This window comes from Coregonus lavaretus (genome assembly GCF_964263955.1).
Source record: "Coregonus lavaretus genome assembly, chromosome: 20".
Classification (NCBI taxonomy): domain Eukaryota; kingdom Metazoa; phylum Chordata; class Actinopteri; order Salmoniformes; family Salmonidae; genus Coregonus; species Coregonus lavaretus.
This window is the reverse complement of record NC_140007.1, coordinates 24,216,395-24,243,052: the sequence shown is the minus strand read 5'-3', so window position 1 is coordinate 24,243,052 and position 26,658 is coordinate 24,216,395. Positions and strand designations below refer to the sequence as shown.

The window sequence follows — 26,658 nt, the reverse complement described above, 5'->3', positions numbered from 1 at the left end:
ACAGACTTTAGTGAGGCACAGCAAAACAAACACGAAATAAATGCCCTGAGGCAAAAGCTCCGCACGTAGGCCTAAACACAAGCGCACAAACAGGTGCGACAAAATACTCCAAAACTAAGGAGCAAACTAGCTCAACCGAGCAAACAGTAAATATCCAGCCTACCGGCACGACAGTAAAACAATCACACACAACACCTGACAAACACAACGAGAACTAAATAGGACACTAATGACACTAAATGATAACAGGTGTGACAACAATCAGACAAAAGCAAACGAACATAGAAACATGCAACGGTGGCAGCTAGTATTCCGGAGACGACGAACGCCGAAGCCTGCCCGAGCAAGGAAGAGAGGCAGCCTCGGCCGAAACCGTGACAACTGTACTGTACTGTGTGCTGTACTGTCCAAACTTGTGAAACATAGACATCTATGATTGACCAAATCTGAACCAATCAAAGACATTTTTACATTTTAGTAATTTAGCAGACGCTCTTATCCAGAGCGACTTACAGTTAGTGAGTGCATACATTTTTCATACAAAGACGTTTATTTTTGGGCCAAATCGAGGCCGGTCTGGACCGGAAGTCTGTGTACGTTGAACTCAAGGCTGGTCCGTACCGGACCAAATCTGAACCAAACATGGACATCTATGTTTGGGCAAAATCAAGGCCGGACCAGAGCGGACCAAAAATATACATCCATGGACGTTGAAATCAAGGCCGGTCCGGATCACAAAAGAAAAATAGAAAAAAAAGAGGGTCCGGACCAAAACAAAGACGTCCAAAAGACACCGGCGTCGGTCCATGCTTACTGGGGAGTTTATTAACCTTACGGGAATGGGATGCACATCTTTCTGGGTTTTTTTTCCTATAAAGTGAAACATTAACCAGATAAGCCTGCTAGAGAGAGTGGACAGAGAGCTACAGTAAGAAGTACTAGGCATAGACAAAGACAGAGAAATGGCGCAGTTGTTGTGGACTTCATTAGTGTTGCTGATGACTGTAAGGGAATCAGGTCAGTGCCTTTACTATTGTTGTTTTCAACAAATATTTACAACCTACTCATAACACTAGAATTAATGTGATATTAAAAAATATTGATTTGTGAACACTTCACTATAATGCTAGACACCACGTTACTTTTAAATTCTGACTCTGGCATCATAACTGAGAAGAATGGGATAAGTGATGCTTTTAATCATTTTATCTCGGCAGGCTTTTTATTTGAGAGAAACTGTGGTTTAATTGACCCTGGTCAGTCAATTGACTGCTCTTCCTTCTGCCAGCCTCTAGCTAACATGACGGTTAACCTGTCAACTTCTAGTGAATCTTTGTTTTCATTTCAACAATTTACTACCTGTGATGGGCTAGATGCCTTGATGTAAAAAATAATCCACTGGGGCTGATATGCTTTATCCATTTTTGCTGCAGTTCTCGGCCACCCTGATTGCTGAATCATTAACCAATATTTTTAATCTGACGATTACATCTGGTACTATCCCCAAGGTTTGGAAGGCAGCCCATGTACTACCCCTTCACAAAGGTGGTGATCCTTGTGACCTAAATAATTATCGCCCAATTTATAAACTTTCTTGCCTAGCTAAAATATTAGAATCCTTGATTAATTCTCAGCTAAGATCTTTCTTATCTTTGAAATGTGTTCTAAATGTACATCAGTTGGGTTTTAGACCAGGTCATAGCACTATCTCTGCTGCATCCCTAGTTATAAATGATGTGGTTCACTGAATGGATAAAAGGCAACATTGTGCTGCCCTCTTCACTGACCTGTCAAAGGCTTTCGATACTGCTGATCACTCACTGCTAATTCAGAGGCTTTCCTCAATTGGCCTAGACCAGGCTGCATGTATCTGGTTTAAAAATGACTTGACAGATAGAACTCAATATGTATCATCATGGGTCAATTCTGGGTCCTGTACGTTTTACTATTTACATGAACAATATTGACATGTCTGTAAAAAAAACATGTAACCTGCACTTGTATGCCGATGATACTGTTGTGTATGCTATTGCCCCCACGGTTGACTAGGCTCTATCTGAACCAGTGGCAATTTTAGCATGTAAATCTTGGTGGGGCAAACTCCCCAATTTTTTTCTTTTAGATGCATGCCAGCAAATCCACTACACAACAAAACACTAAACAATACATTAATTGCATTATAATGGTGACAAACGGTGCCCACAAACGTTTAGGGCCTACACAAAGCTGTCCCAACAGCAGAGCTTTCTTTTCAGCACCATGGAGTGAATCCTTACCACCGCTACACCTGGCTATCAGCGGAGCCTTATCTGGCAGCGAAACAGTTAATTCAGCCTAATTTACTGCCTTTTTAAAAAACATAGCTGATATGTCTGACTTGCTTAAACAAATATGGTTTCTACTGACAATTGAGATGTACAAACTATGGCATGAAGGAACGATGAGCAGATAAGAGGCAATCCGTCAATTCGATTAAGACATTAATGAGTGAGCTAGGACGGACGTAGTCAATATAACTATTTGCTCAGCACTTTTGAAATGTACAGCGACAGAATTCAGAACATGGACCGTTCTTACAGTATTCTCCCTGTACACTAAGTCAGAACCATAGGATAAATAAAGGGGGCATATAAGCAGACAATGAAAGCTCTTACAATATTTGATGATTACATTTCTATAAAACAGGCTATAGGCTACATGTGCACCACTAGTCAGAACAGTAGGCTAAGTTAAGAGGGGGAAAGGGACCAAGTTATTAAGGTGAGGCACATGGGCTTCTAACAGCTTACTACACAACATACACTTAGTATTACTTTCTTAGCTACAGTATACATATCTCCCTGGCATATTACATCATTATGCAGCAGCATACAATACATTTTTGGACTAACCTTGTTGTTCTGTGCTCACTTGAACAGGAAGGTGGCGCGGCAGTCCTTCTTGTGGGCAAATTTTGTCATCAAACTTTGTCATCAAAGTCTGGCATTCTCTGGATTTATGGTGCTTCAAGACAACTGGGAACTCTGAAAAAAACAAGGTCTAATCATGACGTCAGTGATCTTCAGGTCGGAGCTCTAGAAAGAGGCCCGAGTTCCCGACTTGGAATTCCGAGTTGGATGACCATTCAAATCGTATTTTCCCAGTCTGAGTTCATTCTTTTCAGAGTTCCCAGTTGTCTTGAACTCACTGAAGTCTGAGATTTCCCAGTTCTGAGTTTCCAGTTGTTTTGAACGCGGCAGAAATCATGCTGGATTAACAGCATAGCCAATGTATTCAACCTTTTCTGGCCCATAGTGTTGTATGTGAATGTTTATACTTTTAAGCTTGGAAAAGAGACCCTTAAACCCAGACTTGGACCACATACCCACTCCACTGAATAGCAGGCTAGTGATTGCTTTGCAACGCTTGCAGTTAGCCACTGATTCTTTCCAAACCACTCATTGTTGAATTTGCGATTTCCAACTTGTTGTGTAATATTTATGTCCAATGGCCGATGAGCACCGATACGTTTAATCTATAATTTATCTTCGTATGACAAGGTTTGAAAAGGATTTGCCAGTAGATTGTCGACTTGATTCATGATGATGACTGCTTATTAGCTAAGCAATTGAAAGATTTTGAAAGTATGATGTTGACATGATCAGTCCAATCAAAGCTACTGTAGATATAACGTGATTTGACGTCATTATATCTGTGGCCAATGACCTTGAGCCTTCTTCGATGGGCACTTCTAATGTAAATCTATGGCAGCACCTAAGGGGCTTGAATTTTCGAGCTCTCCCTGTAGATTTTGTGATGACATAGTGTCCCCATGAGTGACAGAACACTGAGCCAATCACGGCGCAACTAGAGAACATTATCAACCCCTACGCTCCGTATTTTCTGCTGGCTGCCCCACCACCACAGAAACCACTGAGCTAGGCTGAAACACCTGCATTTTGGAGCTGCCTTACTCAAGAAAGCAAAAAAGAGACCATGTTTGAATGCGGCTTTATTAACTCAATGATTTTTCTTTTTATATTGTTTGCAAACTGATATGTGACACGTATTAATGCCAAAATAACATGCAACACAGGAAAAAAAAAATATATATACTGTTTATATATGTATATATATATACACAGGTGGGGCTCAAAACAGGTTGGGCTCTGCCCCACCTGCCCTGAATGACAGGTTGTCACTGATCTGAACTACAGTCTCCCTTCACTGTATTACAGACAAACCTTATTGACCTGAAATTAGTATTGAATACAGGTAAAACTAAGTATATGTTGTTCTCTAGAGCGCATACAAATAACTTAAACATATGTACTTTGGAGGGTGTCCATATTGATCGTGTCCCTGCTTACAAATATCTGGGCATCTGGACAGATGAAAAGCTGTCTTTTAAAATGCATAATGATGAGTTAGTTAAGAAGCTGAGAGTAAAAATGTATTCTATAGAAATAGGTCATGCCTCTTGCAAAATAGTAGAAGTAGAAGGCAGATTATTCAGTTGACATTCCTATCAGTCCTAGACTATGGCGACATCATCTGTATTAATGCAGCTGCCACTTTATTAAAGCCGTTAGATGCAGTTTATCAAGGGTGCTTTATTATGGGTGACAGTTTCGGTACTCATTACTGCATTCTCTACCAGAAATGTCCTTGGCCCTCTTTGATGTCACGTAGGTTGATACATTGATATGTTTTCATGTATAAAGCCCTTTTACAAATACTCCCACTGTACCTAACATCATTACTAAACTTTAGACTTACCCGGTCTAAGGGGTGACTAACTCTGGAAATTCCTTTGGTCTCTGAGTTAGGTAAATCATATTTTAGTTTTCTAGCACCTTATTTGTGGAACAATCTTCAAAATGTTCTTAAATTTGATGTTTTGGTGCCTCTAGGGCAATTCAGAAAGCTGATTGAGGACCTTATTACTGATGAATGTTTTTTATAATGACCTTTTTTTTTTTTGCTTGCATTTTGTATTTATATTTTGATGTGTGTATTTTCTGTAATTTCTGTAATTCAGGGCTCATCTGTAAAAGAGACCTTGGAGTCAGTATGACTCCCTGATAAAAGGAAGGTTAAGTAAAAAATGAATAATATGGTGAAATGCTAGAAAAATTATTGAAGCAGTGATTAGAATCTATGAATGTTCTATATGATTCCAGTATCACCGGAGGTGAAATGTTACACCAGGTTTGATGGGGATTCGGGAAATTGTGACGATCTCTGGCTACTAGGAGAAGTGACAATGGATGACTGTTGTCTTAACCCTCACTACGGATACATTGGATCAGATGGAAAATGCAAGTCTTGTGGGTGAGTACAGAATAATACGAAATGCTCTGAGACCAGGCTGGTGTCAATGAGTTTCAGATTTGAACATCCAACGTCCCAGTGCAGGATGTGATTTGTTGTGTTTTATGACACCTGTAGGCCACCTTCATGGTCTGAATGGACTGCTTGGGGCCACTGCTCTGTCCCCTGTGAGGAGGGAGTTTCGCAGAGACGACGAGAATGCCAGGGACAGGGAAAATGTGCTCAGACGACTAGCCCAAGAGAGATTCAGAAACTCACGTTAGAGACCAAAGTCTGCATTGATTTAAACTGTTGTCCAGGTACATACCCTCTCTAACAGACAGTCAATGTATTTTGTGCCTCTTTTGATGATCTTGCCCAACATTTTTCAGAACAAGGCCAATGGAGTAAGTGGGGTCAGTGGCAGCCCTGCTCAGTGACTTGTGATAAGGGCGTAAGAAACAGAGTGAGGACATGCACCGAACCACAACCTAGATGTGGAGGCAGCTGTGATGGTCCAAGTGAAGAGTTGGAACCCTGCGTGGTTGATCGCGTCTGTCCAAGTAAAGACCATCATGATTTAGACAATACACTCTATTCCTTCACGTGCAATAACCATCACCATACATGATACAAGTTTGGCATGTCTTTTCACTGGAGTAAGTCCGCTCTCCTCCTCTTTTGATTGTAGCTCATGGTGGTTGGTCGAACTGGGAGAACTGGCAGCCATGCTCAGGCACTTGTGTGGGGGAGAATTTACCCAGACCTACACAGCAGCGCAACAGAGCATGCACCAAACCACCACCGTCCTCAGTGCCCCCTGGTGATGAATGCCCTGGGTTAGGGAGCAACACTAGGACCTGTGATGAGCTTCCTTTCTGTCCTGGTAAGTGGCATGGCAAAGCAATCCTATTTTCCTCTGAGGTTCTGACTGATAACCTAAAGTTGTTGTACTCATATTGTATGTAAAACAAACTCCCCTCTTTATCCTCGACAGTGAATGGTAACTGGGGGCCGTGGGGCCCCCCCAGCTCCTGCTCCGTTACCTGTGGGTTGGGGATTTCTGAAATGCTCAGACAGTGTAACAACCCAGCCCCTAAACATGGAGGTCTGCCCTGCTCTGGATCAAATAAAGACAAACAAATCTGCAATACCAAAAACCATTGCCCAGGTAAAGTACTGACAGCCGGAGAAGAACCCATTCCCTCTGCTCATTTCATCAATTATTTACCTCTGAGCAAATATTGTTTTTAGCAGATGAGTCATTTGATCAAATGTAGTCTCTCTTGAGAGGATTATAGCTTTCACACAGCTGATGTTCAGTTTAGATTTGTATTTTGTCACTGTAATTAGAATAATATTATACACTTTTATAGTAATACTATTACTGTATATGGTACTCTGTAGTGAAAACATTGTATCCTTCAAGTCCTCCTAACAACTGAAAGACTTCCCATGAGGATAATGGTTATTTCTTTGTCCCACAGTGGATGGTCAGTGGTCACAGTGGGGGAGATGGGAAGAATGTAAATCTAATAGAGGAAAGATTCGTTGTCGAAAAATTGGTGGACAGCAAAGACGGCAAAGATGGTGTGAACACACAGGTTTTGATGGGAAGGTGTGTGAAGGAAAGATTACAGACTACAGGGCCTGCTATGACATAAAATCATGCTACTGTGAGTTAAACAAGATTTAGCTTCCATTGATTAAGCTGTGTTGTTTGCTTTCTTTCATGACATTTTATTCAGTCCAAGTGTTATATGTTTTTGCAGTGATAATTGGATAATACAAATTCTCATTATGCATTTCATATGCAGTAGGCTAAAGGCATCCACATACATAGGTTTGGTTTGCTCCTTGCAGAACTCGGCTAGGCGAAGTGAACATCTGTGCTCGCATCCTCCCTTAAAATACCTTCGCTTGAAAAACGAGAAAAAACTGCAATATTACTGTTTGTCCCACTTGAGACGCCGTAGCAACAAGTACATTTCCTGAAAATAGTCAGAATGTGAGAGTGTGATTTGAAGGAGTCAGGCGCAGGAGGGTAAATCACTGAATACAGAGTTTATTCCGTAGTACACAGTTACGCTGGATAGCGTCAACAGCACGGTGCGTAATACAGGCGCACTGGAACACATTACAGGCGCACAGGGATAAATAACCCCGGCAAAACAAAGTACAGGGAGCTCAACCGAGCTACACTCATCTTCACATAAAACAATCACCCACAAGGACAAGGGGGCAGAGGGAACACTTATACATGTACTAATGAGGGGAATATGAACCAAGTGTGTGTAATTGACAAGACAAGACAAATGGAATGATGATATATGGAGCGGCAGTGGCTAGTAAGCCGGTGACGACGAACGCCGAAACCTGCCCGAACAAGGAGGGGAGGCAGCCTCGGCGGAAGTCGTGATCTAAGATAACGTTTTCACGTTTTTGCAGAGGAGGTCTTAGTCACGCAATTAGATGTTTGGTGCAGTATTTCTCAAGTGAGAAAATGTGCATGAAAACTAGTCATCTGTTGTTGAATGACAAACACTTCATAGAATAATCCCTACTGTTGACAAATCACTGATGAAGGGACTTCAGCTACCAAACTCCGACAAGCCTAAAAAAAAAAAATGTGTGTGCTCGAACAGCCGGGAAAAAACAGCCTAATGCTGTCTAACACCAAAATGAACAAAAACGTCACAAAATGTTTTCATAATATATGTGTGAACTGTTTAGACTGGGAAACATATGGTAAACTTAAGAAGTAATGTTCCTCACATAATGCTTCACTTGTGTTTAGTTGATGGTAAGTGGAGTGAATGGAGTGAGTGGAGTCAGTGTGAGCCCCCCTGTGGAGAAGGAGCCAAAAGGACCAGAGAACAAAAGTGCATACCTGATCTGTCAGAATACAGGTAAGGAGACTGTATAAAATACTATTCACTGATTAACCAAGTAGTTTGTGTGTATCTGCTCCTATGTATCTGGTCTCTGTGGCACATTCAGGATTATTTGGTGCAGTGTGAAATATGTGCACTCTGCTGTGTTTTGGTGTGTCAAGTGTAAATTAGGTGAATCTAACTCTTTTTATTTGCTATTTGTTTCCTTGCCAGTGAGACAGTAGGGTTTCCTATTAAGGTTAAAGCATACTTTGAAGGGACGCCATTTGCGAACTGCACACTGTTGAAGGACCCAAAACAGAGTCTGGCCTGTATGAATGTTCCTCCATGTGACACATAGGTAATATATTATTATTAACACTGCTTTCATAGTTACAATATCAATTTCAAATGGACTTTGGTCAGCTCTAATGCTTTCTCTAAATTTCAGAGTTTTTGCAGAATCTTTTGACTGCTTTGAGGAGGACTTAAGACAACTCAATGTTCAACAACCTGCCTTTGGTTACGTGTCTGTGCCGCCTTCATGAACCATCAGTAACACAAAGTAGTTTATTATGACTACACTTTTCATAATAATGTAATTTCCTGAAGAAATAAAAACATTGTTCACTTCCTTTCAGCTTATTACTTTAGTCTATGAGAAAGGAAAAAAAATTGCCGGAGCGATTATGGGAAACTTAATTAATGCATACAAATTTGGTGAAGTGTTTGAATTTAGGCATTTTAGACCAATTATATGAATATTACTACTCAAAACCAAAATGTAACATTATGCAATATTTACTGTAGCTAGACTGGTGTGATGAGCAATGCAGTGAAATGGATTGGTGCAGTGTGAATGATAATGTGCTGAAAGTGCAGTCTACGCCTCTGGTAGTTTTTATTATTCCTATGTATTCTTCAAACATGTCAGGGAACTCCTGTCTTATTTGGGACACCATACAGGAAAGTATCATATTTGCACGTTGTTTATTAGCAGAACACTGCTTCTACAGTATTATGTGAAGTATGGTTTATTCTACATGGAACTGTTACACTGGAAAGTTATCAAAACACTTTGTTTAGAATATCTACATAAGTTCAGCAATTGCACTCTTCTCATATTACTCTGTAGGCTACTTACCTCTGTAGGCTGGAGGAAGCTTTTAATTGGTCAGTAGGCAGTAGCCTACAGAGAGGTATGAGAAGAGTGCCATCCTCCAGCATCTCACATCTGCCTGTTGTTATTGAACTCTGCCTGCTGGACACATGGGTTGAGGCAAACTCTCATCCAGGATGAAGTGTCATGCACTCCACCCATCCTGCCACCTGACTGCACCTGTCTATAACCTGTAATACATGACATACTATAGATTGAGGGGACTTCATCACCCACTGGAGACTTGAAGACAGAACCTCACCCAGCCTCACAATTGGCCCAGCGTCGCCCGGGTTTGGCCGGTGTAGGCCGTCATTGTAAATAAAAATTTGTTCTTAACTGACTTGCCTAGTTAGACAAATACAATGCCATTCTAGTTCTGGTTAGACAGCTGAAGTTGTACTCTACACACAACTTATTTTTATTTTCTATCTAAGTGTAGGCATACTGTCTTTATAAGCACACCAATATGATACTTAAAGCATAACATGTTTTGTCTTTGTAACATGAACACACATCGATTTTTAGTCAATGTTGTAGGGAGATTAGTAGTTCTGGGCTTTGTCCCACGGGAAAGATCTAACAGCACACATAAGGAGAGACGAGACGAGATGAGACAAAACTAGCCAGTTATAGAATATTGTGTTGTAGGACAGCTGAGCTTACTCAAGACTGGGAATTCAACTCACAGTTGATACCTTTTCCACGGTAACACATATTTACATGATGCGATGAAACGTTTAAACTAATGTAGTGTATCTTGTCGCTGCTGGTGCTCATTACTGTCAAACAAAGGAGTCCGCTCATACTGAACCCTTGATCATAAGTTTATTCATATCACAAGATTTCAGCATAAGTGACGGATGTCATGACCACCCGGAGAGCAGTGTCCTCAAATTGTAATGTCTGCTCTAACCCCCTCTCCCTCCAGCATATACTTATAAACAATGCAGAAATATGGGTTGCTCCCTCTGCTGTCCAATCACCTGTCTCCCCTGGGGCGTCACCCTACAAATGGCTACTTTTGAACTAAGATAAACATCCCCTCTTTGTTCCTCTAGAATAGTCATAATCTTCATATACGACACTAAGTTGCAAGTTACTTTTGTAGCAAGGTGTTGTAGAAAGAGCGTCTTAAGAAACACATTCTTGACACTGGCTCTTGCTATCTTGCCATAACTGATTTGACAGAGAAATATCAGCTAAATAGGATTGCCAGCTGCAGTTATCAGCAAGCTATGCTAGCTAGCTGCTGTCAGCTTGGCTAAACACAAGGTCAGTGCAGGCTTTAGCCTACACATACTGTAGAACTGAATTAGCTGAGCATCTTGAGAGATGGCGAGTCAGTCAGGAGGGGAGAAGTCCTCAACTTCAAAACGTAGTTATCTCCATAGCAAAGCTAACTTCGCTTACCTCGCTGTACTCACTACTGGCGTAGATAGAACAATGAGCCAGATATTTTACCGGATCTATAAATGTGAAGCATCCGATCGGCATTTCCACTCACTACCAAATATACCAAATATGGTGATGAGACGAAGCCCAGTGGCCGGCAGTGGTAGAAGATGGAGCGAGATCGATTTTGGCCGACATTGTGCAAATGTTCTCACTGATTAAACATTTGTTCTCCATACAGTTTTCTGTTTCCAAAATTAAAATCTATAACAAACAGAGTGGACTGCGTTTTGTAGACTTGTGGTGAGTGATTTTGGAGGAGTCAGGCGCAGGAGGGTAAATCACAGAATAAAAGGTTTATTCCGAAAACACAGCGGTACTCAGCAATGCGTAAAACACTCCAGTGCGGAAATCAGGTGCACTGGAAAACAACAAGGCACACAGGTGAAATATCCTGGCGATACAAAATACAAAGAGCTCCACCGAGCTAATCTAACCTCCACAATAAACAATCTCACATAAAGACAAGGGGGCAGAGGGAACACTTATACAGGTACTGCTGAGGGCATATGAACCAGGTGTGTGTAATAAACACAAAACAAATGGAATGATGAGATGAGGAGCGGCAGTGGCTAGAAGGCCGGTGACGACGAACGCCGAAGCCTGCCCGAACAAGGAGGGGAGGCAGCTTCTGAGGAAGTTGTGACAAGACTTTACCCTTTGCCAAAGATTATAATTGTTTTGTTTGTTTATAAGGAGTGCGAGGGCGAATTGATTTATTGCACACGCACGCTTCACAGACTAGGCGTTCCTTAACGGGAAGAGGTCTCGCTTTATGTAGTGTTTATCTCTCTTGTCGTGAGTGTTTTGTCCTACATTTTTTATCCCAGCCCCCTGTCCCCGCAGGAGGCCTTTTGCCTTTTGGTAGGCCGTCATTGTAAATAAGAATTTGTTCTTAACTGATTTGCCTAGTTAAATAAAAGTTAAATAAATAAAATAAATAAATATGCAAATAAATGCTAGAACGCACCAATATGATCTCACTAGCTCGTGCTTGGCTCTGCCCACCTCCTTGCTTGTTCTGCCCACAATGATTCATTTGCTCCCATTGGAAACGACAGGCTCTGGTCTAGCTTGGGATAGTTATAAAAAATATTTGCTACTGGCCTTGTTTGTTGTGATTGAATGGCAAAGACACACCCAAGAAACACACACATTAAACCACACCCCCAAGACAATGAAGGTTACGTATGTAATCACAGTTATGTGAACTATTGGATCACTCCAAAATGGTATCTTTCCACGAGCAGGCACTACTTCCACCTCGTGTCATTTTCGAGGCGCCGTAGATAACTGACAAAGAGGATTGGAGTGACAGAGAGCAAAGTCCCGTAGGACTGAGCTCAGGGCAGTCATAGTTGCTCTAGTAGAATGTGCCACTACAGCAGACGGCAGAGGCTGGCTGGCCAGCCGATATGCTGTAGTACTAGTGTCCACCATCCAATGTGAGAGTATTTGTATCGATAGGCTCTGGCCCAGAACTCTCTCACAATAGCAAACGAATAGCCGATCAGACTGTTGCATTGCCTGTGTCTGTGTAATGTAAGTGTCCAAGGCCCTGACCCGGGCAGAGCACACCTGGGGAAAAAAACACACAGCTCACCCACAGCCGCGGGAGGAGCATATGCGGACAAATGTAAGGACCGGTGCAGGTCTGTCAAACAGGACCTTCGGCAAGAATGAGGGGTTAAGACGGAGGGTGACACTTCTCTTGTCTGGACCCATTCGGAAAAACATTCAGTGCTCACTGAAAAGGCATTCACCCTCTTAGTGGAGGTAATAGCCGACAGGAATGCCACGTTCATGGATAGTCGCTTCAAAGTCATCAACTCTAGGGGCTCGAGGGCAGCTTAGCAATCGCTGACAGCACCACGTCAACGTTCCAGTTTGGCACCAAGCGGGCCGTTGCTGGACACAGACGTCGAACTCCCTTCATAAATCTGGAGAGCAATGGTTAGCCAGCCATGGGTCCCTCTTGGCCTTCGTCATGGCATGCCGAGGTAGTGGCTAAATACACTCTCAATGTGGATGCCGCTCAGCCCGCATCGAGCAGTGACTGTGAAAACTGTAAAACCGCTCTCAAACCAGGTACAGAATATGCCCCCCCCCCCCATTTGACATGACGCATTGGTGGAAGAAACCGCAACGTGTTCACCCCATTGTCCTGAAGGCCTAGACTGGTCCACTAATGTCTCTCAGAGGCCAAGCCAAAAGCTGGAGGCGCTGCGGGTCCGGATGCCACAGTATCCCCCCAGCCTGAAGAATATGTTGGGCCTCAGGCGCAGCTAACATGGGGTCCCCGAAAGGAGAGACAACAGAAGGCTGAACCATGGTGGTCTCAGCCAGCATGGAGTTATCACGAGCAGCTGGTGGCCAATCAAGATGACCCTGTCTAGCGTAGCTGTGATCAGGGGAAATGGTAGGGCTGGAACTGTTGAAGAGCTAGGCGAACTATCCTGAGCTCCAGCACATTGATGTGTTGATCACTCCATGGGAGGCTCCAGCGGCCAGCTGCCTCTGAACATGGCACCTCAACCCGTCAGAGAGGCTTCAGCTCTCTGTGGTGGACTCTGATCAGGCTCATCCCCTTTAACAGGAAGGAGCGGGATAGCCACTTCAATAGGGTCCTCAAACATGCACTCAAAACTATTTAATCAATTTTAGAATAAGACTGTAACTGTGGAAAAAGTCAAGGAGTCTGAATACTTTCCAAATGCACTGTACTATGTCTATAGTAAACACTGCGCAATACTGTATAATAGTAAAAATTACTACGGACCTACAGTATCAGCCTTTGTCTCATACACTATCTGAAGGAAGGAGAGGAGACATGAATGGCTGTAGCTTTTCCATGTGGAAAAATAATTAAGCCAACAGTATAAACTGCCTGACCGTGAAGGGGCAGGGCATTCTACCTCACACACGTTTCTAACTTATTTCTTGCTTTATACGTGTGGGTCGGCTGTAACTCACGCCACGTTTATAGCTTATCTCTTGCTATATAAGTGGGGGTGGAGGTTGGCAGGACTTAAGGGAAAGTGTGTTTATAACCGTGCTTAGTCCTGCAAATGTCACCTCTCGTTAAGCTAGCTACTTTGCATAGCTTGTTATCTAGCTCACTCTCAGGGGAGAACTGCAAGCCCGCCAGAGCGAAACATACACAGTCTCCCGATCTTGCGGGTAGGCGCGGTCCCCGAACCCAAAGGCTATAACCGGGAGGGTTCCGGTGGACAGACAAGTCACACAGACAACTAAGACGAAATCAAATCAAATAAAATGTTATTGGTCACATACACATATTTAGCAGATATTATTGAGGGTGTAGCGAAATGCTTGTGTGTAGCGAAATGCTTGTGTTCCTAGCTCCAACAGTACAGTAGTATCTAACAATGCACAACAATACACACAAATCTAAAAGGAAACGAATGGAATTAAGTAATATATAAATATTAGGATGAGCAATGTCAGAGTGGCATTGACTAAAATATAGTAGAATACAGTATATACATAGAAATGAGTAAAACTGTATGTGAACTTTATTAAAGTGACTAGTGGGCCATTATTAAAGTGACCAGTGATTCCATGTCTACTGTATGTACATAGGGCAGCAGCCTCTAAGGTGCAGGGTTGAGTAAGCGGATGGTAGCCGGCTAGTGATGACTACTTAACAGTCTGATGGCCTTGAGATAGAAGCAGTTTTTCAGTCTCTCGGTCCCAGCTTTGATGCACCTGTACTGACCTCGCCTTCTGGATGATAGCGGGGTGAACAGGCCGTGGCTCAGGTGGTTGATGTCCTTGATGAACTTTTTGGCATTCCTGTGACATCGGGTGCTATAGGTGTCCTGGAGGGCAGGCAGTGTGCACCCGGTGATACATTGGGCAGACCGCACCATCCTCTGGAGAGCCCTGCGGTTGCGGGCGGTGCAGTTGCCGAACCAGGCGGTGATACAGCCCGACAGGATGCTCTCAATTGTGCATCTGTAAAAGTTTGTGATGGTCTTAGGGGCCAAGCCGAATTTCTTCAGCCTCCTGAGATTGAAGAGGCGCTGTTGCGCCTTCTTTTCCACACTGTCTGTGTGGGTGGACCATTTCAGATTGTCAGTGATGTGTACACAGAGGGAACTTGAAGCTTTTCACCTTCTCCACTGCGGTTCCGTCGATGTGGATAGGGGTGTGCTCCCTCTGCTGTCTCCTGAAGTCCACGATCAGCTCCTTCATTTTGTCGACGTTGAGGGAGAGGTTATTTTCCTGGCACCACTCCGCCAGGGCCCTCACCTCCTCCCTGTAGGCTGTCTCGTCATTGTTGGTAATCAGGCCTACTACTGTTGTGTCGTCTGAAAACTTGATGATTGAGTTGGAGGCGTGCTTGGCCAGGCAGTCATGGGTGAACAGGGAGTACAGGAGGGAGCTGAGCTGAGCACGCACCCTTGTGGGGCCCCTGTGTTGAGGATCAGTGGAGGTGTTGTTTCCTACCTTCACCACCTGGGGGTGGCCCGTCAGGAAGTCCAGGACCCAGTTGCATAGGGCGGGGCTCAGACCAAGGGCCCCAAGCTTAATGATGAGCTTGGAGGGTACTATGGTGTTGAAGGCTGAGCTATATTCAATGAAGAGCATTCTTACATAGGTATTCCTCTTGTCCAGATGGGATAGGGCAGTGTGCAGTACGATGGCGATTGCATCATCTGTGGAGCTATTGGGGCGATATGCAAATTGAAGTGGGTCTAGGGTGTCAGGTAAGGTGGAGGTGATATGATCCTTAACTAGCCTCTCAAAGCACTTCATGATTACAGATGTGAGTGCTACAGGACAATAGTCATTTAGTTCAGTTACCTTTGTTTTCTTGGGTACAGGAACAATGGTGGACATATTGAAGCAAGTGGGGACAGCAGACTGGGATAGGGAGAGATTGAATATGTCCATAAGCACTCCATGCAGCTGGTCTGCGCATGCTCTGAGGACGCGGCTAGGGATGCCGTCTGGGCCGGCAGCCTTTCGAGGGTTAACACGCTTAAATGTCTTACTCACGTCGGCCATGGAGAACAAGAGCCCACAGTCCTTGGGAGCGGGTCGAGTCGGTGGCACGGTGTTATCCTCAAAGCGGGCGCAGAAGGTGTTTAGCTTGTCCGGGAGCAAAAGAACGGTGTCCGCGACGTGGCTGGGATTCCCTTTGCAATCCGTGATTGTCTGTAGACCCTGCCACATACGTCTCATGTCTGAGGCACTGATGTTTTGCCTGTTTGATTGCCTTACAGAGGGAATAACTAAACTGTTTGTATTCAACCATATTCCCAGGCACCTTGCCGTGGTTAAATGCGTGATTCGCGCTTTCAGTTTTGCGCGAATGCTGCCATCTATCCACGGTTTTTGGTTTGGGTAGTTTTTAATAGTGGAAACAACATCCCCTATACACTTCCTGATGAACTCAGTCACCGTGTCCGTGTATACGTCAATGTTATTCTCAGAGGCAACCCGGAACATATCCCAGTCCGCGTGATCAAAACAATCTTGAAGCATGGATTCCGATTGGTCAGACCAGCGTTGAATAGACCTTAGCATGGGTACTTCCTGTTTCAGTTTCTGCCTATAGGAAGGGAGGAGCAGAATTGAGTCATGATACTACAGGCAATGTGTTGATAGATCTTAAGTAGCGTTTTCCTCAAATTTGCTTTGTAAAAATCCCCAGCTACAATTAATGCAGCCTCAGGATATGTGGTTTCCAGTTTGCACAGTCCAGTGTAGTTCCTTGAGGGCCGTCGTGGTATCGGCTTGAGGGGGAATATACACGGCTGTGACTATAACCAAAGATAATTATCTTGGGAGGTAATACGGTCGGCATTTGATTGCGAGGTATTCTTGGTCAGTGAACAAAAGAACTTGAGTTCCTGTACATTATCACAATCACACTATGAGTAGTTAATCATGAAACATACACCACCGCCTTTCTTCTTCCCGGAGAGTTCTTTATTCCTGTCTGCACGATATACTGAGAACCCAGCTGGCTGAATGGACGGGAACAGTAGAGAGAGCCATGATTCCATGAAACAGAGTATGTTACAGTCCCTGATGTCTCTCTGGAAGGAGACCCTCACCCTGAGCTCATCTACTTTATTGTCCAGGGACTGAACATTAGCAAGTAATATACTTGGAAGCGGTGGATGGTGTGCACGCCTCCTGAGTCGGACTAGAAGTCCACTCCAAATACCTCTTCTCCACCGGCGGCGTCTTGGAACAGCCCTGGGATAAGTTAAATTGCCCTGGGGGGTACGAACAAAGGATCCAATTTGGGAAAGTCGTATTTCTGGTCGTAATGCTGGTGAGTTACCGCCGCTCTGATATTCAAAAGTTATTTCCGGCTGTATGTAATAACACAAATAAGTTCTGGGCTAATAATGTAAGAAATAACACACAAAAATACTAAATACTGCAAAGTTACTTAGGAGCTAGAAACAGAACTGCCATGTCTGTCGGCGCCATTTTGAAAAAGCCCAAACCCTCAGCGCCGCAATACTGGTAGACCAAACCGAGTATGGCCCAGGTTGGTACACTGTCACAAGTAATAAAAACAAGGACGAAACCCAAACGAGATAGCACAAGCCAAACGGAGTGGGGGGACCCTGATGGAGAGGCTAGCTAGCTAGCTAGCTGCTCTAAGCTATTGAATAGCTGTGGGTATACTTCTGAGCTTATACACTCTAACATAGAGCTCTTACCAAGCGAATCCTCTCTGGAATGGAAGAGGTGGAAGTAGTGTGGCGGCAGCTATTTAAGGGGGTCAGCCGTAGCACTACCCCAGTACATGAGACTAATCTGAAATTCTTACTCAGAATGTATCCTGCTGCACGGAAGGATACCATATTGGAATGATCCAATATAGTGCTACATAACTCTCGTTTGCCTTCAGTCATGGCTGCTAGCATTTCTTAATGAGCATTGATGAAAAACAAGGCCAAATTAGGAGGTGCAGTTGTCCTTTTAACACAGAGTTTCTCGGTTCAAATATTTTTTGTTGAACACACACAAGAATGGTGTACAGGTACTTTGTAGAAAAGACAAGTATGCAATTCTTATATAAACATAAAAGAGCAGACAGATACAAAAAGACCCAGAGTTACTGCTCGGGTGACGTGGAAAGCACATGCCGCCCAAGGGTAGATTAAAATATCACAAGTGAGAGTGGATTAAAATGTACAAATTCACAGCGCTGAATGGTCCAAAAAAGAGAGGAGAAGTTGCCAGATTTGATAAAATGTTGATAATTTATTGCTCAGAAGATATCGAATTATTTCTAAGTGTCTAGAGTGGGCCCTGGCGGAGTGGTGCCATAATTTGGTAGAGGGAACTTCCTTCCTTTTCCAAAACAACAAGATTATTTTTTTTGCCAAAATGAGACTGTAAGAGATTAGTTGTTCTGGGGGGTTGGTTAATCTGTTTAGGGTTTCTGACACTCCCAGGATGATCAGAAGCGGGTCTGGGTCAATTGAAATCTACAGAACTTCAGAGAGGATCCAAACGATTCCACACCAATAACCATGCAAGTTAGAGCATAGGGCAAAGCAGTGGAGTAGTGAACCCTCCGCAGCATGACATTTATCACACATTGGGGAGGTATCAGGAAATATCCTATGCAGCTCAGTTTTGGAATAGTGTAATCATCCAGCCAAAACGTAACAGCACGGAGGATAGCGGCCCAATAGTAAAATATAAAATTTGGGAGAGACAATCCTCCTTCCATCTTGGATTTACAGAGGTGGTTTTTACCTATCCTATGTGTTTTATAATCCCAGATGAATGGATTGATAATTGAGTCCAGTTGTTTATGAAAGGACTTAGGGATGAATACTGGGTGTCACACCCTGGCTCTGGGGACTCTTAAATGTTGAGCCAGGGTGTGGAGTTTCTATGTCATATTTTCTATGTTGTGTTTTCTAGATCCTTTAGATCTATGTTGGCCAGGGTGGTTCCCAATCAGAGGCAGCGGTATCTCGTTGTCTCTGATTGGGGACCATTCTTAGGCAGCCTGTTTGGCACTAGTCGGTGTGGGATCTTGTTCCGTTAAGGTTTGTTTTGTGTAACCTAGGACTTCACGTTTCGTTTGTTTGTTGTTTTGTCGTGAGTTTAGTACTTACTAAAATGTACGCTTACCACGCTGCGCCTTGGTCCGTCTCGTTAATTAACGTTCGTGACAGAAGATCCCACCAAAAGAGGACCAAGCAGCGTGTCCAGGAACAGACAGCCTGGACCTGGGAGGAGATCCTGGACGGGAAGGGATCCTGGACTTGGGAGGAGATTCAGGCCGGAATGGATCGCCATCCTTGGGAGGAGACTGTGGAGGCGCGCTATAGAGAGGAGCAGCGGCAACGCAGAGGGTACCGGCCGAGGAGGAAGCCCGAGAGACAGCCCCAATAAAAAAAATTTGGGGGGCTAAAAGGGTGGTTGACGGAGCCTAGGGTTAGAGCAGAGCCAACTCCCCGTACTCAGGCTAGGAAGCGTGTGAGTGGGCAGGCTCCGTGTTATGCGGAGCCACGTACTGTGCCGCGAGTGTTCTGGCACAGTCCTGTACGTCCTGTGCTAGCACCACGCACGTGTCGTGCAAAGATGGGCATTCAGCCAGGACGGGGTGTGCCGGCTCAACGCTCGTGGTCTCCAGTACGCCTCCTCGGTCCCGTATATCCTGCGCCAGTGCCACGTGCTGTAGCGCCAGTACGAGTGCACAGCCCCGTACGTCCTGTGCTGATGCCTCACACGTATTGTGTGGAAGTAGGCATTCAGCCAGGACGGGTTGTGTCAGCTCTTCGCTCCAGACCTCCAGTCCGCCTCCACAGTCCGGCCCGGCCCGTTCCGGCTCCCCGCACCAAGCCAGTGGTGCGTGTTCCCAGTCCAGCCCGGCCTGTTCCTGCTCCCCGCACCAAGCCAGTGGTGCGTGTTCCCAGTCCAGCCCGGCCTGTTCCTGTCCCTCGCACCAAGCCAGTGGTGCGCGTCGCCAGCCCGGTCCGGCCTGTTCCTGCCCCTCGCACCAAGCCAGTGGTGCGCGTCGCCAGCCCGGTCCGGCCTGTTCCTGCTCCCCGCACCAAGACAGTGGTGCGTGTTCCCAGTCCAGCCCGGCCTGTTCCTGTCCCTCGCGCCAAGACAGTGGTGCGCGTCGCCAGCCCGGTCCGGCCCGTTCCTGCTCCCCGCACCAAGCCAGTGGTGCGCGTCGTCAGCCCGGTCCGGCCCGTTCCTGCTCCCCGCACCAAGCCAGTGGTGCGCGTCGTCAGCCCGGTCCGGCCCGCTCCTGCTCCCCGCACCAAGCCAGTGGTGCGTGTGTCCAGTCCGGCACGGCCCGTGCCTGTTCCACCGGTGCCTGAGCACCGGTCAGCTGCTCCACTCCGGAGCCAGAGCAATCCGCTCCACCGGGGTCCGGTCCAACTCCTGTCAGCGGATCCACTCCGGAGCCAGAGCAATCCGCTCCACCGGTGCCCAGTCCAGCTCCGGCCAGCGGCTCCAGTCCGGAGCCTGTACAGATCGATCCACCGTCGTCGGGTCCAGCTCCAGTCAGCGGTGCCAGACCAGACCAGGGGCGCAACGGGGAGGTGGAGAGAAAGTGGTGGTCACGCCCGGAGCCGGATCCACCTCCGAGGCGGAATGCCCGCCCGGCCCCTACCCTGTTGTGTTTGTGTGGCACGGTCGCAGTCCGCGCCTTTGGGGGGGGGGGTACTGTCACGCCCTGGCTCTGGGGACTCTTAAATGTTGAGCCAGGGTGTGGAGTTTCTATGTCATATTTTCTATGTTGTGTTTTCTAGATCGTTTAGATCTATGTTGGCCAGGGTGGTTCCCAATCAGAGGCAGCGGTATCTCGTTGTCTCTGATTGGGGACAATACTTAGGCAGCCTGTTTGGCACTAGTCGGTGTGGGATCTTGTTCCGTTAAGGTTTGTTTTGTGTAACCTAGGACTTCACGTTTCGTTTGTTTGTTGTTTTGTCGTGAGTTTAGTACTTAATAAAATGTACGCTTACCACGCTGCGCCTTGGTCCGTCTCGTTAATTAACGTTTGTGACACTGGGATGTTCTGGAATAGGTAAAGCAGTTGTGGGAGGAAGACCATTTAAATGGCATTAATTCTTCCGAGCAGGGAAATTGGGAGAGTTCTCCAAAATTGTATGTTTGCCTTGAGTTTTTGCATCAGAGAGGGGAAATTCTCTTTAAATAGAGAGGAGTATTGTTTGGTAACTACAATTCCTAGATAGGTAAATGTATCTGAAGATACCTTAAATGGAAGAATTTCTAACCAAGAGGGGTTATGCAACCGTATGGGCATTAATTCGCTCTTGTTTCAATTTATTCTGTATCCCAAGAAGGTACCAAACAGGTTAATCAAATCAAGAATAGCTGGAATACTAGATTGGGGTTCCGTTACATAGAGGAGAATGTCATCTGCGTATAGAGAAATCTTATTTAGAGTATCTTTAGTATTATAGCCGTGTATTGTTGCGTGAGATCTGATCGCTTGAGCGAGAGGGTCAATGGCTAGAGCAAAAAGCAGAGGCGACAGCGCACAACCCTGCCTCTCTATAAAGGTTAAATCAGGGCAACAATGATTGGTTAGTGAGTATTCTCGCACAGAGGTTCCTATATAGAAGCTGGATCCATTTTATGAACCCATCTCCAATATACAATTTCTGTAGGACCTTAAATAGATAGGACCACTCAACTTGGTCAAAGGCCTTTTCGGCGTCAATTGATATAACGGCAAGGTCCACGTTGGGTAACCTCTGAGAATACATAATGTTGGAGAGGTGCCTGAGATTGAAGAATGAGTTTCTGTTAGGGATAAAGCTGATCTGGTCCGAATGGATCAATTTGCCCACTAAAGTGCTAAGCCTGTTAGCCAGAGTATTTGCTAAGATCTTTTGGTCTGTATTGAGGAGAGATATTGGTCTGTATGACCCTACTTCTTCCGGATCTTTACCCTTTTTATGTATAACTGTAATAACCGCCTCATCCAAATTAGTACACAGCATTGTACGAGATCTTCAGTTTCTTGGCAATTTCTCGCATGGAATAGCCTTCATTTCTCAGAACAAGAATAGACTGTCGAGTTTCAGAAGAAAGTTCTTTGTTTCTGGCCATTTTGATCCTGTAATCGAACCCACAATTGCTGATGCTCCAGATGCTCAACTAGTCTCAAGAAGGCCAGTTTTATTGCTTCTTTAATCAGCACAACAGTTTTCAGCTGTGCTAACATAATTGCAAAAGGGTTTTCTAATGATCAATTAGCCTTTTAAAATGATAAACTTGGATTAGCAAACACAACGTGCCATTGGAACACAGGACTGATGGTTGCTGATAATGGGCCTCTGTACGCCTATGTAGATATTCCATTACAAATCAGCCGTTTCCAGCTCCAATGGCCATTTACAACATTAACAATGTCTACACTGTATTTCTGATCGATTTGATGTTATTTTAATGGACATTTTTTTTAAATGTCTTTCGAAAACAAGGACATTTCTCATTCAAATATTTTTTATTGAACACACACAACAATGGTGTATAGGTATGAAAGACACGTGTACAGTTCTTATCTAAACATAAGAGAACAGATATGAACAACAAGACCCAGAGTTCTGGGCACAAAACAAATATTACAAAACACGACATACAGAACAGGGACAGGTAGAAAGAAAAGGGTAGATGTAACCCCCCCACTTATACTTATACCCCCCTTTATCCCCCCCCATATTCCACCCTATTCCCCTCCCGACTGCTCGGGTGGCGGGGCCAGCACACGCTGCCCAAAGGTAGATTACAATATGACAATTGAGAGTGCGTTAAAAAGTACAAATTCACAGTGCCGACTGGTCCAAGTAAGAGAGGAAAGGCTGCCAGATTTGATCAAATGTTGATAATTTATTGTTCAGAATATATCTAATTCTTTCTAAGTGTACAGAAAACAAGGACATTTCTAAGTGACCCCAAACTTTTGAACGGTAGTGTACGTTGTAAACTTTCATTCATAGGCTAGGTTGTAGCACCCTCATGATGGTTATAGGGAAAATTTGAGTATCATGTAGTATCCTAAATCTATCGATGTTACATTGAGCAGGGTGAATGGAATATGAATGACAGTCATCCAATATGCTGTAATAGAAATAAGGTCATGCTAATTAAAAAAATAATCCTCCCTTATTTTAAACGTCACAGTCTGCCACTGGTGTTCATGTAATATAGACAATTTTGTTTTGCATTTGTTTCTTTTTTTGTGTCCTGTCTCTCACACTGGCTGTGTGTGTCCATCTGTCTGTCCTGTCTGCCTGCCTGCCTGCCTGTTTGTCTGTCTGTCTGTCTGTCTGTCTGTCTGTCTGTCTGTCTGTCTGTCTGTCTGTCTGTCTGTCTGTTTAAGACTTCCAGATGTGGAGGGCATCTAGTAGTGAGCACATGTAGGAGCTCATCCTCATGGAGTTCATCTATACCAGCTGATACAAGTAGGTATCCTATATTAGGTAGGCCTACTACTACTTGTCGACAGTATCTAACTTTATGGTTTCAAGTCATTACAAGTCATTACTTGGCACTGATTCTCTTCATATGCAGTACCAATAAGAGTTTGACCTAAAAGTCATGTTACTGTGTGAGTAGCATCCCGATCCTCCACCCTTCTTCCAAAGTGTGCACTTACACACTTTCTTGGATGGATTTAGCAATGCTGGAAACTCCCTCCTGCCAATGCTTACAAACCTATCCTATGCTTTTAAATCCATGACAAGGAGTTTGCAAGTGCACACTTCAGGAGAATGGTGGAGAAGTAGGACGTAGCCCTTGTGTGCTCTCTCAACCACCTCTACACCATGCCCTGTAGCTGAAGCCTACAGCAATATTCAATTTTAAGTGCTACTCTACGGCATGGTAGTGTTCACGGTAGAGTTCAAATGTCATTATATTCTTATTGTAGTCCTATCCTCCACCACTGAGGTCTTGTAAGTTACATTCTGTTTGTTGAATGTCAAGTTTCTGTTTGCATACAGTAGTAAATATTGACAATTGTCAACGCTACAGTAGTGAGGTATTATATCCCGCAGGGGACAGTACCAGAGACTCTGTAAGGGGCCTGATTATCTATGATATAGAGTAGAATCGATCTGATTCTTCTGAGTTGCTGTTGCCGAAAGGTACAAACAAAAGGTCGGAACGCAATCATGGTTACATTACAACACCTTGGAGCTGGCGCAAGATAAGGGTCGGAAAACGTACCTCAATGCAGGGATGGGATATGCCACTGTACTCCAAATTTTACCTTTATCCACACTGCTCCATCGAGAAGATTTAAATACTAAATTTTTTATCCTCATGTTAGCTAGCAGTAGCCACATCAGTCATTATGGAATGGCACGTCCCATTGAAACAACAAATGAGCTGATTGGCTTACACTGCCATTCCAAAATGGCTGCGGTGGCTACTGCTAGCTAGCATGTGGATGAAAAGGGATGTTTTCCCTGAAAACTAGCAGTATTTCAATCTTCTCGATGTATCAGAGTGGATGTAGGTCAAATTTGGAGTACAGTGGCATATCCCATCCCTGCATTGAGGTACGTTTTCCAACTGATATCTTCTCTGTTTGACTGTGATCCTGACTCAGTTGACATGCCGGTAAGTGAAATCAAACAACTGATTGAGCTGTCATGTGACCGAATGCTGCAGACAACAGATTCACAGATCTGCATTAAAAACAAATATCGATCCAGGTTGGGATGTGACAGGAGAGATGAGGCGCGCACTGTCGACCACGCCCCCTGACTTTGAAAACCTTCGACGAGAGACATGCATCAAGCACACCCATCTCATTAGTGGTGGTGAGATAACTTATGTCAGACTCATTTGCAATTGACTGTCATAGCCCCACATTAAAAGTATATGATGGTGAGTTGATAATACAATCAGAAATATGGTTAGAATGTTTTGCAATTGACTGCCAAAGCCCCCAATTAAAAAAGTGAACATTGGCTGTTAATTACATGTTTATGTGTTTCACATGGTTGGGGTTGGAAGAATTTTCAGATATCAAAATGGGGTTGTGGGCCAGAAAAGTTTTGGAACCCCTGTGTTACACCCTCCATTCCCAAGAAGCGTTCAATTGCAGATACAATGGTATCGATCTTTCTTGAGTTCTTATCCACTCCTGCAGTGCAGTTCTACCCCAGGAATTTTAATCTTGATTTTCTCAGCCCCAACTTCCAAAGAGACTCCAGAAATCAAGCCCTTGACAGTTATGAATTTCTCCTGGATTCTGTTAAGGCGCAACGCGTGCTCCTTTTGTTCTGCCGACACACAAAACATATGCTGATCACCCTCATAGATTCCACAGTACCCAACACTTTCTTCACCATCTTGGCAACATCAAACGGATCTCCCAGGTACTTCTTATCCTCAAACCGCACTCCTACTACAAACTGTGAAGTACCATGAGCAGTAGGCTTACTAGACGCTTTTTTAAATGTGATTTTAGCTCACTTTACCCCTCCTTTAGCGACTGTAATTCATCCAGTATTCTCATCACCTTCATTCTCATTCTCATCTTTGCTAGCGCCATCAGATTCATACTATGTGTCAGCTTCCGCCATTCGTTTACCAATAGAGACACATCATCTTAGGCTCCCTCTTAACCCTTCCTACATGGAATGAATGTGCAACCCCAAAAAAAGGCAGCAAAAGCAAAGGGCGGGGTAACGTAACCAAAGATAGAAAAGATTGCAGGCAAAGAGAGTAGCGTTTCATCGAATTTGCGCTCTCAATACTTTTGGGTTAACTTTTGCTTTCAATATCATTATTTTTGTTTGCAATACTAAGAATGTTGTTCTCGAATTCAAAAGGTTCGATTGATATGAAAGGCACAAAAGTAATTCTATAGTATATAACATGGTTGACGTGTTATGCTCGACGCCTCTTGTCCACCACAACAAAACAGCAGAAAATGGCAGAAAAGAGTAGAACCAGCTCACCTGCTTTTACACTATGACTATATATATATATATACAGTGGGGAAAAAAAGTATTTAGTCAGCCACCAATTGTGCAAGTTCTCCCACTTAAAAAGATGAGAGAGGCCTGTAATTTTCATCATAGGTACATGTCAACTATGACAGACAAATTGAGGAAAAAAAATCCAGAAAATCACATTGTAGGATTTTTAATGAATTTATTTGCAAATGATGGTGGAAAATAAGTATTTGGTCACCTACAAACAAGCAAGATTTCTGGCTCTCACAGACCTGTAACTTCTTTTTTAAGAGGCTTCTCTGTCCTCCAATCGTTACCTGTATTAATGGCACCTGTTTGAACTTGTTATCAGTATAAAAGACACATGTCCACAACCTCAAACAGTCACACTCCAAACTCCACTATGGCCAAGACGAAAGAGCTGTCAAAGGACACCAGAAACTAAATTGTAGACCTGCACCAGGCTGGGAAGACTGAATCTGCAATAGGTAAGCAGCTTGGTTTGAAGAAATCAACTGTGGGAGCAATTATTAGGAAATGGAAGACATACAAGACCACTGATAATCTCCCTCGATCTGGGGCTCCACGCAAGATCTCACCCCGTGGGGTCAAAATGATCACAAGAACGGTGAGCAAAAATCCCAGAACCACACGGGGGGACCTAGTGAATGACCTGCAGAGAGCTGGGACCAAAGTAACACACTACGCCGCCAGGGACTCAAATCATGCAGTGCCAGACGTGTTCCCCTGCTTAAGCCAGTACATGTCCAGGCCCGTCTGAAGTTTGCTAGAGTGCATTTGGATGATCCAAAAGAGGATTGGGAGAATGTCATATGGTCAGATGAAACCAAAATATAACTTTTTGGTAAAAACCCAACTCGTCGTGTTTGGATGGCAAAGAATGCTGAGT

General features: G+C 44.3%; 1 protein-coding gene across 1 annotated transcript; it reads left to right on the top strand.

The window, feature by feature from the left end:
* Window positions 1–900: 900 nt before the first annotated feature.
* LOC311147785 (properdin-like) lies at window positions 901–8,800 on the top strand. Its single transcript, XM_084184563.1, has 10 exons — window positions 901–1,017; window positions 5,163–5,313; window positions 5,431–5,612; window positions 5,685–5,855; window positions 5,984–6,178; window positions 6,290–6,463; window positions 6,780–6,968; window positions 8,090–8,201; window positions 8,400–8,526; window positions 8,617–8,800. Exons 1-9 carry the CDS (start codon window positions 963–965, stop codon window positions 8,524–8,526), a joined length of 1,356 nt encoding a protein of 451 aa, XP_084040689.1. The 5' UTR covers window positions 901–962; the 3' UTR covers window positions 8,617–8,800.
* The last annotated feature ends 17,858 nt before the right edge of the window (window positions 8,801–26,658 follow it).